The sequence below is a fragment of the Cnephaeus nilssonii genome (assembly GCF_951640355.1).
Source record: "Cnephaeus nilssonii genome assembly, chromosome: 5".
Lineage (NCBI taxonomy): Eukaryota > Metazoa > Chordata > Mammalia > Chiroptera > Vespertilionidae > Cnephaeus > Cnephaeus nilssonii.
Window position 1 is genome coordinate 46,992,354 of NC_137076.1, and position 17,765 is coordinate 47,010,118.

At 37.8% G+C, this 17,765-nt stretch overlaps 1 protein-coding gene across 3 annotated transcripts in view; it reads right to left on the reverse strand.

Moving 5' to 3' along the window:
• Positions 1–17,765, reverse strand: part of FSTL5 (follistatin like 5) — a gene marked incomplete at both ends in the record, with an annotated part of 536,981 nt that overhangs the window by 290,092 nt on the left and 229,124 nt on the right. For all 3 annotated transcript variants that reach the window (XM_079773039.1, XM_079773038.1, XM_079773037.1), the window contains one exon: positions 3,763–3,959. In XM_079773039.1, coding sequence (XP_079629165.1) covers positions 3,763–3,959 — 197 coding nt within the window. The remainder of the gene's footprint in view (positions 1–3,762; positions 3,960–17,765) is intronic.

A 17,765-nucleotide genomic window follows, 5' to 3' on the forward strand; every position in this document is an offset into this window, starting at 1 on the left:
CTAGACAGGCCTCTAGGTTCTAATTTACTTGAAAATCTGCAAGAGCATCTCTAGAATATGTATTCATTATGTGAAGCAAGAATTGAATATGTGCAGCCAGCTTTCATGCTGCATTTATAAAACCTCAAAGCCCAATTATGATATTTAATTTTTACTTGTCACTGGCAGTATCATATATTACATGTTACATTTTCTGCTAATAATAGCTTGTAAATTATTAATAGACACCATTAAGATCCTTTCCCTCTTACCTCAAAATTAAATCACGTTTAAATTTTATATTAATTTATGATACATGTTTCCAAGTTTATGAGTAAAGTTTATATGTATTATCCTATTTAATAAAAGGGTAATATGCAAATTGGCTGAATGGTGGAACAACCCGTCGCTATGACACGCACGGACCAACAGAGGGCAGGCGCTCAACACAGGAGCTGACACCTAGTGGTTAGTGTGCTCCCACAGGGGGAGCGCTGCTCAGCCAGAAGCCCTGAGCTGGGCTCATGGCTGGCGAGCACAGTGGTGGTGGTGGGAGCCTCTCCTTCCTCTGTGGCAGCGCTAAGGAAGTTAGACTGAAGGCCCACTCCCCCCGGCGAGCGGGCCTAAGCTGTCAGTCAGTCAGACATCCCCCAAGGGCTCCCGGACTGCGAGAGGGCACAGGCCGGGCTGAGGGACCCCTGCCCCACTAGTGCATAAATTTTGTGCATCAGTCCTCAAGTTTGTTACAAAATGACATATAGGTTCTTAAAAAGCACTTGTAACTTAAAAATACAAAAGTAAAAAAAAAATAAAAATTGTGGTATAAATAGCTAGAAATGTATTATATCTTCTCCAGAGTGTCTGTTATAATTGATTACTCTTTTCATAATTGATTATCGATAGATGAGCTACTAACCTTTCCAATATAGAGTGCTGAAGGAAACAGTGACTTATGTGGTATGGGATGTGTACAGAAGGAAGTCAATAAACATTACTGTTAGTTAGGAAGTTAGACATGAGCGGCTGGGGTGGGTCCTGCCCTGGGGTCCTGAACAGGGGTCTGGCCAACACTGCCTTCAGACTGCCTATCTCTGGGTAGTCCAGCAGCCAGAAGACTTCCAGCAGGCAGGTAGGTGCAGAACCAGCCTGTTCTTGCTACAAGCTCAGAGGGAAATGACATGATCTCAATGCTACCTTTCTAGGGTCCTGGACTAATTATAATAAAATTTGCATTGCAATTTTGACACCTCCTCCCCCTGTGGGGTTTTCTGTATGCATTATGGGTAAGGGCAAGCGCAGAAGAAATATAGTTACATAACTCTTTTCTGTCAATCATCCCTGAATGCAAATAAATAAGTCTCCACCCAGAAAATTCTTCATTTAAACCATATAAACCAGGAGTTCTGGGCCATTGTCCATCTTGACTGGCCGGCTCCTCGTTTGGAGTGTATCTTCAATAAACCCCACTTTGCTTTACTTTCATTTTCATTGACCTTAAAATCTTTTCTGAGTTGATGAGACTAACCAAGGTCCCAGCTGGTAACCTCAATCGGTAACACTACCTTTCTAGATTCTTGCTTGTATGTACTTTATAGATGGCCAAGAGACCAATGGAATTCTGCAGATAATCTCTGCTCTCACATCACAACTTTCAGATGAATTATAAGGACACTTTTCAGACATAAAGCAAGTTCCATTCAAAGGTCAAAAAACTAAAGTAAACTTTAGATCAGATGAACTTTATTACCTACTGAATGGTGTCCTTCCAAAATATATATGAAAGTCCTAACCCTCAGTACCTCAAAAAGTCACCTTGTTTGAATAGGGTTGTTAAAGATGTAATTACATAACTTAAAATGAGGTCATGCTGAAGTAGAGGTGGCCCTTATCCAGTATGACTGGTATCCTTTGAAAAAGAGGCAAGATGATGTGAAGACAGGCACACAGAGAAAGCAATGTGACGATGGAAGCGGAGACCAGAATGCCTGATCCACCCAGAAGCTGAAAGAAGGGAAATCCTCCCCTCAGAGGCTTCAGAGGGAGCATGGCCCTGCCAACCTTTTTTTGGACTCAGAGAGACTGAGAGAGAGGTTGTTTCAGTCACCCAGTTTGCTGTATTTTGTTATGGCCACCCTAGGAAACTAATACAAACTTGAATGTAGTAGGCATTTCAAACATGTACAGATGAAGGGCTGCCACTGCCATTCTGTAATGATTAGGAATTTTCTTTTTGGATTTAGATGAGAGCATTATGATAATAACAGGATTTGGTCAGATCATATTTTGTACCCAACCCAATGATTACAGTGGTATAAATGTTATTAAAACTAAAAATATTATTAAAGTAAGAAATAAGTACAAAACAAAAACCACAATATTCCAATATGTCAGACACATATAGGTCAAGATGGCATGCCTTAATTATACATTCATTTTAATATAATTATCTTGTTTTATCTTATTAGTATAAATATAAAATTCTAAAGTGTTTCATCCTGGGTATATAACAATACAAAGAGCTTAATTAAAAGTTTTCTAATTTTAGCCTAAAATTCCAGAGTTCAGTTGTTTTAATCCTAGTTCCTGGACCTTAATGACTACTCAATAAATGTAGGCTGAATTTAAAAAGATAATGAAAACGATATATATTTTAATTAACTGGAATGACAAGAACTATAGTCAACTTGCTCACAAGGTCACTTTAATATTAAGTCTCTAAACTAAATTATATATTCCAAAGCTTAGAAATACTTTCATGATAAGACCAATATTCTATAATGTCAGATTTTTAAAAAATAAGCCAAGTAATTAACCATAAGAGATGAATGATATAATTTTATGGAAATAGCCTATTGATTTCTTTTTGAAAACTATACTAACTGCTATACACAGCAGCAAAATACTAGTATACCTGAAGATAAACTATAGTGATAAGTCAGCAAAATTCCTAAGTGTTATCATCATTTTCCTAGACACTCTAGATTAGCTTTTTCTCTCTATTACTTCTGGAAACCTGTATTTATTTCTGGAGAAGTTGTATAACCCTTCTTCTACATTTCCAGTACTATCTAGGACCAGTTTATATTCTTTAAAGAATAAGTTATTTTCAAAGCAAATAATAGCCTATCAGTCTCAGTGATACACATGTAAAAATATTTCTATTTTTTCAAATGGCTCACATAAAGAACTTTAGTTTATTAATATATTCTCTTTGATAACAAATTTTATTTTACAGGTATCATTTATGCAACAAATTTCTAAGAAATGAAATTTAATAATGTAGACTTAATATTAAATAAAAATTGAATATATTATAATCGAGCCTTGATTATTGAAAAAGTACTGCAGTATGTCCATAATTCAATATTATCTTCAATCATTTACTTGCATTATGTTATAGAGGTGCTCAATTGCTGGTCAATAGTTCCACTGAATACTGAATAAACAATGTTTTGTTGACTATAGAAAATTAAGCATTACAAAGACTCCAGAATATACCTGAAGATACCTTATAAATTCTATAAAATAGAGAACTGGTAATTCCTTTATGTATTTAAGGTATAAAAACCTCATTTTTTAACTGTAAAAGATAACATAAAGTTGCTTGATATTAACATTGCTTATAGAGTAGTCAAATATTACTTTCAAAATATTGCATACCCATACTCTCAAATAATATAGATTAAATATATGTTTTATTAATATAAAATAAGTCCACATAAATGTAAATACATTGTATATGCTATATTTAAGTCAACTTCTTAAGTTAATCATTAATCATACCTGAGTTAGTTCATTCATATCTATAAGTCCATTACTGTCAGCATCAAAATATTTAAACATTTGATCCACCAACAACTTCTTCCGAGATATGTCATCATCATTAGGGTTTTCGTTTTCTTGTGTAATATATTTTTGCTTTTGTAAATCTAAAAGCATGCTTTTCATCTTGCTGTATTCAGTGGCCTTGCAGTTATCTCCTGTAACAAAAGAACTAAGTTATTTTCAAAGCAATATTATGGAAAACAAATCATTTATTTTATTAATGTTTAGAAGTTGATATCTTATAGATGCCATACTTTGTACATATTTTTTGTTTATACTTTGTATAGTTTACAACTTATGCAAGGAAAAAATTAGGCTATTTTCATGGTAGGTTAGAAAAATTTTGTCTGTATCAAACCTAATAAGAATATATTTAGTGCCTATGTCTCTCTATGCCTAAGTCATTGGTTCTATGAGGTACATAGAAACACATGGTAGCTCTCATTGGCTCCAGTGCTTAAATATATCTTAGTTTTAATCCTCATAATACATCCCTATATTGATAATTTCACAGGTTTTGAACATGAGGCACAGGAAGATGAAATGGCTTGCCAAAAACAAAGGGTTAGACTGTGCTGAATTTTGCACTTAAACACACATATCCTAATATATAAAAACTCAGGGTCATAACATCCAAAATGACTGAAGACTCGACCAACTGGAAGTCAGTGCTGGGTTGCAGTGGCGACACAGCACTGACTGCCCACCACTGTGGGTGCCACGATCCAGCACTGACTGCCAAGGGGGCGACGGATCACACGAAAAAGAGAGGCCCAGGGAGAGAGAAGCAGGGTCTGATCTGTAGCCTCTGTGGCAGCTGTTGATCAGCCCTTGCCTCTCTCTTGCTCTCAGGGCCTGACCAGCAGCTGTGCCTCTCTTTCTCTTGGGCCTCCACTGGGGCTGCTGGTCAGCCCTCTCTGATCAGGCCCATTGATAGGCCCGGAGATGCTGACTGGCATAGAAACCAACCAATAAGAACCTAATCTGGGTGAAGTATGAGGAGCCAATGGCTGCCTAGGAGGCGGAGCTTTTGACACTGACTGGCATAGATACCAACCAATCAGAACCTAATCTGGGTGAACTGTGAAGGCAGAACCTAAGGTGGGGAATGAGGAGGGGCTATAAGGGCAACAGCTGTTTGGTGTAAGTTGTAAGAAAGCGGTTCAGTTTTTTAATGACAAGTTTGGCAGTATAGTGCATATGGCTGGCTATCAGTCCAGATATAGGGATTATGTATTTTTGTCTGCCAAGAGCATCTCCTCCTGATGAAAAAGGCTACCCTCCCCACCCCGCTTTAAGAAATTCTATCTATCTATACTACTAAAAGGGTAATATGCTAATTAGACTGGGTCGACTGGCCATCTTCCGGACATCCGACTTCCTTCTGGACAAAGCCATGGTGGTGGGGGCTAAGGCAGAGGCTGTTATGGGAGATCAGGCTGGCAGAGGAGGCAGTTGGGGACGAGATCAGGCCGGCAAGGGAGGGTAGTTAGGGGTGATCTGGCAGATAGGCAAAGGCAGTTAGGGGTGATCAGGCAGGCAGGCAGAGAGGTTAGGGGCAATCAGCCAGGCAGGCAGAGGCAGTTAGGGGCGATCAGGCAGGCAGGCAGGTGAGTGGTTAGGAGCCAGCAGTCCCAGATTGTGAGACGGATGTCCGTCCACCGGTTTAGGCCCAATCCCACAGGGGTCGGGCTTAAACCAGTGGTCGGACATCCCCCAAGGGGTCCCTGATTGGAGAGAGTGCAGGCTGGGCTGAGGGAACCCCCCCATGCATGAATTTCATGCACCGGGCCACTAGTATGGCTCCAAAATACTATAGCACATTTTTAATTGGAAATATATTTATAATATTTGGGTTTGTTTTGAAGAAATTTATATGTGTGTGTGTTTACATTTTTTCTTAATTCTGATTATAATGCAACTAAGCTCATACTTGTATTCTTCCAAAAGTAGTTATTTTTTAGCTATTCATTTATTTCTCCTTTTAGAGTACTTAGTGTATATAATATGATATGTATTTGCATTTTGTATCTTAAAGTCTTAATTTTTCAAATTTCATCTTCCCAACTAAAGTATAAGTTTATTAAAGTAGTAATGCATTACATATTTTTCATATCTCCCATATTATAACCATAAGAATAGTGGGAACATCACCATTAATAAAAATAATTGCTTGGCATAATTTTTTCAAAAGTAATTGCAATCCTTTTAAAATCTTCACATGATTATTTTACAAAGGATTTTACTTACAATGGATTCATGCTGATGTCTTCATAAATAGTGCACTAAAATTAATTGCATATCATTGAGACCAAACGTGATATAAACTACATTACAGAAAATATAGTTTATAATGTAATTATAAATTTAAAATGGGTATTATAATACCCATAACGTTTTTATGTTGTATTTTTAGGGGGAAAAGATAACTTTATAGTTATGGTCAATATTGACAATTAGGATTTGGCAGAATCTACAATTTAGAAAGAAGATTTCTAAAGAATCCTATCTAATAAAGAGGGAATATGCTAATTGACTGGCATGCCCTCAAAGATGGTGGCACCTACAGCCACAAGATGGTGGCATCAATCCCTTCAGACCCACCGGAGATGCAGGTGTGCGGCACAGGCAAGCCTCAGATGTTGGCTGCCCAGCAGCCTAGGGCTAGCCCGAGGTGCAGGCAAGTCTCAGCTGGTGGCTGCCCAGCCGCCCAGGGCCACCCGAGGCTCAGGTAACCAGGGCTGGCTGAGGCTTGTGCTGCTGGCAGTGGCAGCAGCAGAAGTGTGATGGGAGCGTCGCCTTCCCCTGATCACTGGGTCGCCTTCTACCCCTGAGGGCTCCCGGAATGTGAGAGGGGGCAGGCCGGGCTGAGGGACTCCCCCAACTCCAGTGCATGAATTTTCATGCATCAGGTCTCTAGTTTTAAATAAAGACCTAAGAAGCCTGGGTTGAAAAGCAATATTTGAAGTCTCATTCTCTTTTAAGATAAGACAGAAAACAACCTCTGCTAGAGAATGAGAGACTATCTTATTTTTCAAAGACAGTGAAATGACTACTGTTGTTCATCAATTTTATTGTTTAGCAATCCTGTCAAGAACTTCATTTTTTACAAAAAAATCTAAACTTTGTGCTGCAGATTAAGTTAACTTTGCATTACTCTGTTTTCAATATAGAACAATAAGAAGAATATGTTTTTGAAATAGCAAAAGAATCACTGACACAGGAGAGAAGTAATTAAATACAGAGGGATAGGTAGCAATTTTGGTGTCCATGAAAGTGGCACAAAAGAAGCCTTCAAATCTGTGTATGTAGGTGTGTGCGTGTATCTCTGTGTGTGTGGGTGTGCTTCAGAAATAAAGAGAAATGTGTGATGAAAGAATGTGGAAAATGATAATAGACCTTTCCAATAGCCCCTCCTGGGATTTCTGTATTTGACCTTGCATCTTTATGTCCTTTCATTTGACTGAAGGTGCGGAGGTGGGAGGCAGGGTGAGTTTGGAGGGGCTGACCTGTGATCATAGGCAATGAGGAGGTCAGAATGTTGATGAGAGACAGATGGAAAATAGAATTGAAATGCTAAAAACCTTTTAAACCTCATTTAAAATTTAGGGAAGGGAATACAATTTGGGTTGTTGCACTCAAATGTTGATCTAATCAAATAATGTATCATCATGATGCTCTCTATTTATACTTTTGCTTCCATATTGAAAGTTTCCTAAGTCCAAGCATTGAGGTATTGCTGGAAATCCAAAGAAAATAAAATAAAAAACTTTGAAGTTAAGGCATACATATTCTATGATAATGTATGATAAGCAGTTATAAACTTATGTAAAACAGTATAATTTAAATTTTAATAAAAATCTGTCATAGATTTTTAAAGTAATAAATAGATGCATCTGTTATTAATAATAGATTACTTTTAATGCAGGCTTCCGATATACTAGAAACTCTGTACCTATTAAACCACTTAACTCTCACATTAATCCAAAAAGCTACATAATATAATTATCACCATTTTACAGATGACAAGCCAAAGCACAGAGAGATTATATAAATTGTTCAAAGTTACAGAGCTAGAAAGAAACAGAATGATTTTTACACAGAGGCAATATCTTTTCTATCCTTTATTCTCTACTTTTCATCTTCAGAAATGAGTTTTAAAATCAACTTATACACAGATTCAGTAAGTTTTTCCAAAGATTATTGGTAAAGTGAGAAATAAATATAATAATAAACTCGAGGCAATATCACTGCTTAAATTACAGGTATAGAGAGCAGAACTCACAAAGGAAAAAAAAAGTAGTATCTGAGATGTAGGAAAACTATAAGAAAGTACCGAAAAGGAGGGAGCTAAGGGGAAAAGAACTTGTCAAGAAAGAGGGTCTGATGAAATGTCAAATGTTTCAGAATAGAAGATAAACAATAAGACATTCCCACTACACTGCTTAAATCAGAGGTGGTTGATGGCTTTAAAGGACAATTTAAATGAATAACTAGAGCAGAATTCATATTACAATGGCTATGGAGTAAAAACAACAAAGTGCGGATTGGGAAATATTAAGTAGTTCCTGTCCTTTCAATAAGTTTCAACATGAAAGAAAAAGAACCAGCATTATTAACGAAGAACAATAGATATTTAGAAAAATAAACATCAACAGATATGTAGAAAGAGTGTCCTCATCCAAGAATAACATCAGGCAGGGAGATAAGGCATTTTTGTTTGTTTATTAGCTTGCTTTGGTAGGATTCCTTTCTCAACACAGTCAAGGCTGTGCTAGCTTGGAGTAGCTCAGGGAAAGAAATGTTATCCTGACGCACGTCCTGCTTTGGGAGAATAGGAAGAAGCCTGCTCTGCTGAGCCTGCCCAGACACTGAGAACAAGACAGGGGAGGTCCCTGCGTGGTACGACCCATATCGTCTTTCTTCCTATGACACTACCTCTGCACCCACTCAACTCAGAGTCACTCTACCAGGGGTGTTAAAATCCACCTGTCCTTGCAGGGCCTGGAAAGATGCGAAACGCTGACATTCAAAGGCCCAACCTGTGTAGCAGGCAGTACATCTCCAAGTCTCCATGGAACAGAGAATTACATTTTATATATCTGATAGTACAACCATCAATTTTGAGTACATAAGTGCTAAGAATTATAGATTATATACATATCAATTATGCTTACTATTATGTTTTTCAAAGGCTGTAATTTGTTCCTATCTCTTTGAAATTACACTTGTATCCTTCCCTCCCATCCATCAGTAAAATATACCCATTCCCTTCAATGCAAAAATATTCAAACCTAACTATATAAGAATTCCATTTTTCTCTTTTAACATTTATGTTTAGAATCTGATTAATTTGATTCTTATATAAACTGAAATCTTAAAAATTCAAAGAATAAAATTGGATACCTTTTAGTGCCAAGTCTATTCATTATTGGGATATATAATGAAACTATTTTGTTCCTCAAACCATTCAATAATTGCTAATAGAATTTTTCCATATTTTTAGAAAAAATATTTTGCATTTATAGCAAAGCCATAGTCAAAATTTAGTATATAGATTTAATAAGCTAATATGAAGTAAATTCAGCATAGAAAACTATTATCTTCATATTAAGGTGTAGGTTGTTAAACTATGTGTAGAATCATTGATTGGCTGCCTCCTGCATGCCCTCCACTGGGGATCGAGCCTGCAACCCAGACACGTGCTCAGATCAAGAATCCAATCATGGCCTCCTGGTTCATAGGTTGATACTCAACCACTGAGCCATGACAGTTGGGTTACAGGACATTTTTAAAATCAATAAAGAACTGTATTTTATAAGAGATATTAATTCCTTTACCCTTCCCCCACTCTCTCCACACACAAAATTTTATTTTGTTTAATTTATTATCTCCTTAAGCACTGTTGAAGAAAAATAAATAATTAAAAACAATTAAATAAATTGCAATGCTTACTCATTAACTTCTGAAATTAATCTTATTGGAAATAAAAGTATTTTGAGTTAAACATTCATAGTCCAAGCACTTCACTACTTATGATGTACTTTGTCAATTATGGCACATTGACAACTGTAAATTTATATACTAGGCTGTAGTAAAAAAGAGTTTTATTTTCTTATTTGGCAAATGTGATTATGTATTTGATTCAATAAAGGTGCTCTAATTACCAAGTCACTTTGCTCTCTTAAACCTGGGAAGACATGAGCTTAATTGTTTTTAGGGGCAAGATTAGGTGCTCCATCCTCTGTTTTCAACTATATTCTTCAAAGGTGACACACTTGGGAGTGAGTGTGCAGCTTAGCTATTACTCACTGTTATCACTTATTTCATCATCCTCCCAAACACAGTCACATACTATAAAGTAAACATGCAGAACATGCTGACAGAAAACACAACAAAATAAAATAGAACACAGTATGATGGTGAAATCGATAATGTAGATTGCTCAAAAAAATAAATTAAAAATGTAAATTTATCTTACCAGAAGTAAATACAACTTACAGTATTCATTATCATAATTAGTCAAGTGTGTTATTTTGATGCTCAGTGAATTTACCAGTCTTTTATGTCACTATCTTTAGAGTAAAAACCTAGAAAATATGTGCTTTATATGAAAAAGCACACCTTTTACAGAATATATGACAGCTAATGCTATCAATGAGTGTGTGGATTAAGTTTTTTCTAATCATTTTTTCCTGCAACCTATGTACAAATATTTTGTACATGATATTCAGAACTTCCATCTTTTTACAGTCCTATAATTGCTCTTAAAATGTAAGTGCATATTGCCCAAAATATTACACAGCAAAGATCTTGTCATTTTTTTTGTGTGTGTGTGGTAAACTGTGTGTTATAGAGCTTTTGAGTTTTGATTTCTACTACCTAGTTTATATTAATTCTAGGAATAATCTATCTATATATATAAAAGTCTAAGCAACCAGCCAAACGGGCTACTGGCCGACCAGTAGCTATGATGTGCACTGACCACCAGGGGGCAGACGCTCAATGCAGGAGCTGCCCAGTTGCAGTGACTTGGCAGCTGCAGTTCTCGGGTGACAAGCCCAATTCCAGGGTGCATCACCTGAGAACCACCCTCTCACAATCCGGGACCCCTTAGAGGATGTCGGAGAGCCAGTTTCAGCCCTATCCCCGCAGGACAGGCCAAGGGACCCCTCTAGTGCATTAATCCATACACTGGGCCTCTAGTGTTATATAAAAGACATTCTTTAATTTTTAAATAATTTGACCATCATTGTGAAAAAAGTAACCAGGTTACAAAAAAGTTACTATCACTGCATCAAATATAGTCAAAACTAAGATTCATGTAAGTGCATTAAGAATAGGTTTCTTAGCCTGCTCAATATGGCTCAGTGGTTGAGCATTGACCTAGGAACCAAGAGGTCACTGGTTCTAGTCCTGGTCAGGGCACATGTCTGAGTTGTGGGCCTGATCCCGGTAGGGGCCATGTAGGAGGCAGCAGGAGCAGGTGTAGGAGGCAGTCAATCGATGATGTTCCTCTCTCACTGATGTTTCTATCTCTATCCCTCTCCCTTCCTCTTTCTCTATAAAGATCAATAAAAACTTTTTTTTTTTTTAAATAAAGGAACAGGTCTCTTAGAACTCTTGAACACTAAGCAATCATGTTCAATAATTTTATCACAACACTCAAAGATGTTGTTTTCAATAAAAATTTTATTGTTTGTATTGATATTATAGATGTTATGCTATTTATATCTATGTAGCCAGAGGCATATAATGGCTTTATATTTAAAAAGCAATTATTGTGTGCTGTAGTGTTCTAAGATTTACAGATAATTCATTTAACCTTAATAATGACACTATGAAGTAAGTACAATTATCATACCATATTCTTAAAAACATAGTAAGCCCAATAATAGACGTGGCATTTAACTTTACATGAAAAGTTGAGAAACTTTTGACTCAAGAATTATAAGCCCAACACTCATAAGTTAACACAAGATTTTCTCATGCTGTATACACAACTCAGAAGGTGCATCTACTGCTCTCTTGAGAAAATAGAAAGCTTTAAGTGTTCTTTCTTCAATGTTATTCTAAAAAAATGTGTGAAATTTTGTCGAGAACATTAGTCTTCTGAAGACTGCCATCATGCATGAAAGCTGATATGCATAAAGAATAATAAAGCTTTTATTGCCATTTCATCTACATTGAGACAGAGAAGTGTTTTGGTTGGTAAGATTTTTAATTGTTCCTACCATCATTAGGAAACACTACACATAATAATGACATGAATGTTTCGCCAACCCTGCCTAAAAATTATGATTACGTATGTGCATAGCAATATGATTTTAGAAAATCTAAATCAAATAGTAATAGTATTACCAAGACAACTTGCTAGCCACAATTAGAGAGAAAACCTGTAATACTTCTACATGGGAAATATAGATAAAGCAGCAATTAAGAATAGTGCCTTGGTTTAAAAAAACACAGAAATATGCTCTAATAGGAATATAGTACTCTTCTTTAAGCATTACATTTAATGATAAATTTATATATAATAGAAGTTTTAGGGTGAGTTAATTTCTCCCTAAAGTTTATCAATAAGCCTTAGGTTGTATGGCCAGTTTGGTGTTAAGATTATTAAATGTATTTTCTGGACACTGAACATTTTAATCTGTCAAGACTATATCTTTCTTGCCTCCTAATATCTCAGGTATTCTTTACTTACCACAGAAAAATACAGAAGTGATAGTGAAAAAAAGGATTTCTTTATTGATATATAGTCTGTAATACACACATACACACATATATGCACATTATATATATTATCCTTTTTTATTTTTTTGCTAAGCAAACAAAGGAGATAATAGGAATGAATGGGCATCAACCTCTTGTCACTTTTTTTTTTATCCTTACCCTATCTAATAAAAGAGTAATATAGTAATTGACCATCACTCCACACCCATAGCCAATCAGGAGGGAATATGCAAATTAGCAGGACAAAGATGGCAGCGGCCACGTTGCAGGCCAGAGAGAGCAAGAGGCTTGGATCACCCCCGGCAATGGAGGAAGCTTGGTTTCCTCCGACGCCAGGGGTGACCCAAGCTTCCTGCCCGCCCTGGCCGGCCGCTGAAGGAGGGGCCTGTGGGCAACAGCCATGGAGCCGGCCTGAGAGCATGCGTGGCTTGGATCGCATGGGCCGGCCGCCAAGGGAGGGGCCTGCAAACAGCCTTCAGCCCCTCACCCAGGCTGACCATACCACCATTGGGGTGAGGGACCCCACTGGGGGGTGTGGCCAGCCTTAAAACAGCCCTCACCCCTTACCCAGTCTGGCCACGCCCCCATGGGGTGAAGATCCCGCTGGGGGGCATGGCCAGCCTGCAAACAGCCATCAGCCCCTCACCTAGGCTGGCCACACACCCCCATGGGGGCGTGGCTGGCCTGCAAACTGCCCCAGCCCCTTGCCCAGGCTGGCACCATCCCCGTGGGGTCCCCCACCCCAATGGGGGAGTGGCTGGCCTGCAAACTACCACAGACCCCTTGTCCAGGCCACCCCGCTCCCCAAGGGAACCCCCACACTGATCCGAGACACCCGTCAGGGCAAACCAGCCGGCCCCCACCCATGCACCAGGCCTCTATCTATACTAATAAAAGGGTAATATGCTAATTAGACTGGGAGACCTTCCAGGAGACCTTCCGGACGTTCTTCTGGACAAAGCCATGAGGGTGGGGCCAAGGTAGAGGCGGTTAGAGGCCAAGAGGGGAGGGCAGTTGTGGGTAATCAGGCCAGGATGGGACGGCAGTTGTGGGTGATCAGGCTGGTGGGGGGCGGGGCCATTGGGGGTAAGCAGACCAGCAGGGGGGCCAGTTGGGGGTGAGCAGGCTGTCAGTGGGGGGAAAGTTGGAGGTGATCAGGACAGTGGGGGGGCAGTTTGGAGTGAGCAGGCCAGCAGGAGGGCAGTTGGGGGCGAGCAGGCCAGTGGGGAGGGAAAGTGGGGTGAGCAGGCCAGCAGGGGGGGAGTTGGGGGTGAGCAGGCTGGCAGGGGAGGCAGTTGGGGGTGATAAGGCTGGCGGGGGGGGGTCATTTGGGGGAGAGCAGGCCAGCAGTGGGGGTCAGTTGGAGGTGATCAGGACAGCAGGGGGGTCCAGTTTGGAGTGAGCAGGCCAGCAGGGGGGCATTTGGGGGTGAGCAGGCCATCAGTGGGGGTCAGTTGGGGGTGAACAGGCTGGCAAGGGTGGCAGTTGGGGGTGATCAGGCTGGGCTGGCGGGTGGGCAGTTGAGGGTGAGCAGGCCGGCAGGAGGGGCAGTTGGGGCTGAGCAGGCCGGCAGGCAGAGTGGTTAGGGACAATCAGGCAGGCAGGCAGGTGAGCGGTTAGGAGCCAGCAGTCCCAGATTGTGAGAGGGATGTCAGACTGCAGGTTTAGGCCTGATCCCTGTAAACCGGCAGTAGGACATCCTTTGAGGGGTCCCATGTTGGCGAGGGTGCAGGCCAGGCTGAGGGAAACCACCCCCCCCCCCGCCGTGCATGAATTTCATGCACAAGGCCACTAGTTCAACTATAAATGGTCAAATACCATCACATACTAATACTAAACATCAGAATAGCAACATTCATAGTGTTGCTGCTGTTGTTGTTTTATCATAGATACTTTCATATAGGCTTAATTTTGAAGTAGGTTAATATTAATAACAATTTTATAGGTTGTTGAATTTGGGAATAACTTTTTATTTTATATATGTGGGCAATTTCATTTAATTAAATTTTCTTATCTCAATACAATGATCATGTATAAATGATTTATCTGAATAGATGTCACCAGTAAAAAGCCATGTCCCTGTAGTAGTCACAACAATTATGTGTTGTCATTTCTTCTTTTTTAGCACTGCTGACTTTCAAAAGACATTGTCATATGAGTATCATATATTTAATATTTTGATTAGCCATTGCATGGATGCTAGCTAGCATCAATTACCTCCCTACTGTCCCCAAACCAACCAAAAAAACACAAATGATTTTGCCAATTTGTCTCTTTGTAAGAGAGGATTACTCGGTGTTCTCAAATAAGTCCTGGCTCTGTTAGTAACAAAAATCTATTTAGTTATGCACTTTCCTATGGGTATGCATAGTGTTTTAACAATAGCCTATAATGACCTTTACCAAATATATTGAGTACTTAGGAAAGACAGAGGACACACTATATAAGGGATGTGACTAGGAGGAGATAAAGTAATTAATACTAGAAGGCGTGTAAATTAAGTGTAGACTGTATATGCCATCAGTATAAATTGAGCTTATGGGACAGAGAGCAAATGAATATACAATCTTTCTGATTGGTAGTTTGCGTTTCTTAGGATATATTACTAGAACTGGGATCACTGGGTCAAATGGCAGTTTTTTATTTAATTTTTTGAGGAAACTCATACTGTTTTCCATAGTGGTTGCACTAGTCTGCATTCCTACCAGCAGTGCACAAGGGTTCCCTTTTCTCCACATTTGTCATTTGTTGATTTGCTGATGGTAGCCATTCTGACAAGTGTGAGGTGATACCTCCTGACATTCTAATTTGCATCTCTCTGATGGTCAGTGACTTTGAGCATCTATATTATAAAAGGCTGTGCCCCTAATGCCGTAACGACCAAAGACCGGAGTGGGTGGGCAGGGCTGCAAGCACAGCGAGGTGTGCGCAGGTGGGCAGAGCTGAGCGATTTTGTGCGCTGGGCTTCTAGTTTTTTCATAAAATCTATTTTTCAAAAGGAGAAAAAACACCTACTCACTGATGCAAACTAGATGGAAGAATCTGAGGAAAATAAGATGTTGCCTTTGTCTGAAATGAAAAAAGTTTTCTGTGAAATCCAGCTGACATTTTGATTTCACTTTATGTAGGATGTGTGTGTATGTATATAAAATCTGTGGTTATATTAATTCAAGTAATAAGTGTGCATATGAAGATATATTCCTTTCATATGGTACTGATTTATGATTAGGAAAGTTTACGAATTGCTTTGTCAAAGATAAGTTTAAGATAACTTTCTACAATGAGAAGTTGCTATTTCATTAATTCGACTTTTCTCAAGTTAATTTTTCTACAAACTAAAAGCATATGAGTTTTGAATAGATTTACATGGAAAAATTCATTAAAATGTGTGAAATTTCTAAAGACAAGAGACGTAAAATTCCTAATTTTCACCGTATGAATAAAAGAGAATCACTTAAGTTCTTGTCCTTTTCATGTATGTTTTCAGATGAAAATGAATTACAAACTCCTTGTTTTTAAAGCCATCCATTTTTATAAGTGAGTTGTAGAATTATTTAATAAATACATTTTAAAACAATTCCTGGCTTTCAATTTTCTGAAGAAAGAAGAAAACCAGGACTTTTCTTTACATACACTGTAAACTTTGCATTTATTCAATTTCTTGATTTAGTTACCTGTTTTGAGCAGTGAAAACAAAAAACACCTTCTCCTTGAAGATAGCATACATTAAGATCCATATACCTATATATTATATATTCATGTATATACTAATACAAAATATACAATGGTTTAATGCTCTTTTATTTTCCAATATTGAATTTATTTCTTCTTGGTTCCATAATTAAAATAATGACAGTAGCTTATATAATTTATATATGAAGACTTTCACTTTGTACAATTTAAATGTTGTTTAGACTACATTGTGTTTTCTCCTGTGGTTTGGTAAAAATGTTTGGAAAAGAAAGAAATTATTAGATGTGTCCAATGAAAAGTTTACATTATTTATAACATGAATTTCTGGGTTATCTAACTTTAGCCTTTCATTGTCTTTGAAGCATTTTACTACCCTGTAAATTACAGATAACTGATACCAATGAAAAATAACTCTTGTCTATGAACTTGCAAAAGAATTCTCCCTGGTAGAGATTCTGTTGATTTCTCTACCCCCTTTTGTGAAAAGAAAAAAAAAAAATCCAGGTATTCATGACTATTTGTAGGTTTATTTCTACAATGGTTTACTCCATATAAATGCATGGCTTTTTGACTTTTTGAACTGGTTATAACATCGGCCTAGTTCCTTCATAAATAATGAATTAATTACAATTTAACATGTTTATTTTATATCTACATGAGAATCACTTTACCTTTAAAAATAATCTTTTAACAGTCTAAATCAGTGATGGCGAACCTATGACATACGTGTCAGCACTGACACGCGTAGCCATTTCTGATGACACGCGGCCGCTGAGGCAGCCGCATGCTGAGGATGAAACATTTGCTGCTCCTGAGGATGAAACATTTGCGAAATAATGTTTTTTTCCTCAAAGTGACACACTACCCGAGTTATGCTCAGTTTTTTGGCAAAGTTTGACACACCAAGCTCAAAAGGTTGCCCATCACTGGTCTAAATATATAATTTTTTTTTCTTAGAATATGGTTCAAAGTGCTTAGGATTATTTCAGATACAACTGATTAGACAGAGTGGGCAAAGGTAGGTTTACAGTTTTGAGTACATGGAACAGTTTATATTGTGTTATTATTTATTAATTATTGTATTATTTTCCATATGAACAACTGTGAACTTTTGTCCCACCCTGTATATCATTATATATATATATATGTAAATATACAGAGCTGAATTTGAATATATCTCCAGCAAGTTGAACAAAACGTAACAAAAATATATAATGTAAATAGCAAACTTATAAAACATCTTTTATTTTTTCTGTTCTTTATTACTACATGAAATAAACTTTTAAAAGTTAGAATTCACCAGGTGAATTAACTCTTTACCTTTATAGAACAAATATCCTAAACTTATATTACCAGTGTATATAAATATGTAGTTATTTTATTATTTTTAATCATTATAACATCCTTTTTAGAAGAAAATAATATTTCATTATGGTACTATGACATTAAAAACAAAGATTTTTTTACAGGGTCATATCAGAATCTATTATAACTTCCTGAAGACCCAACCTTTTGATTGGTTGGATTCAAAA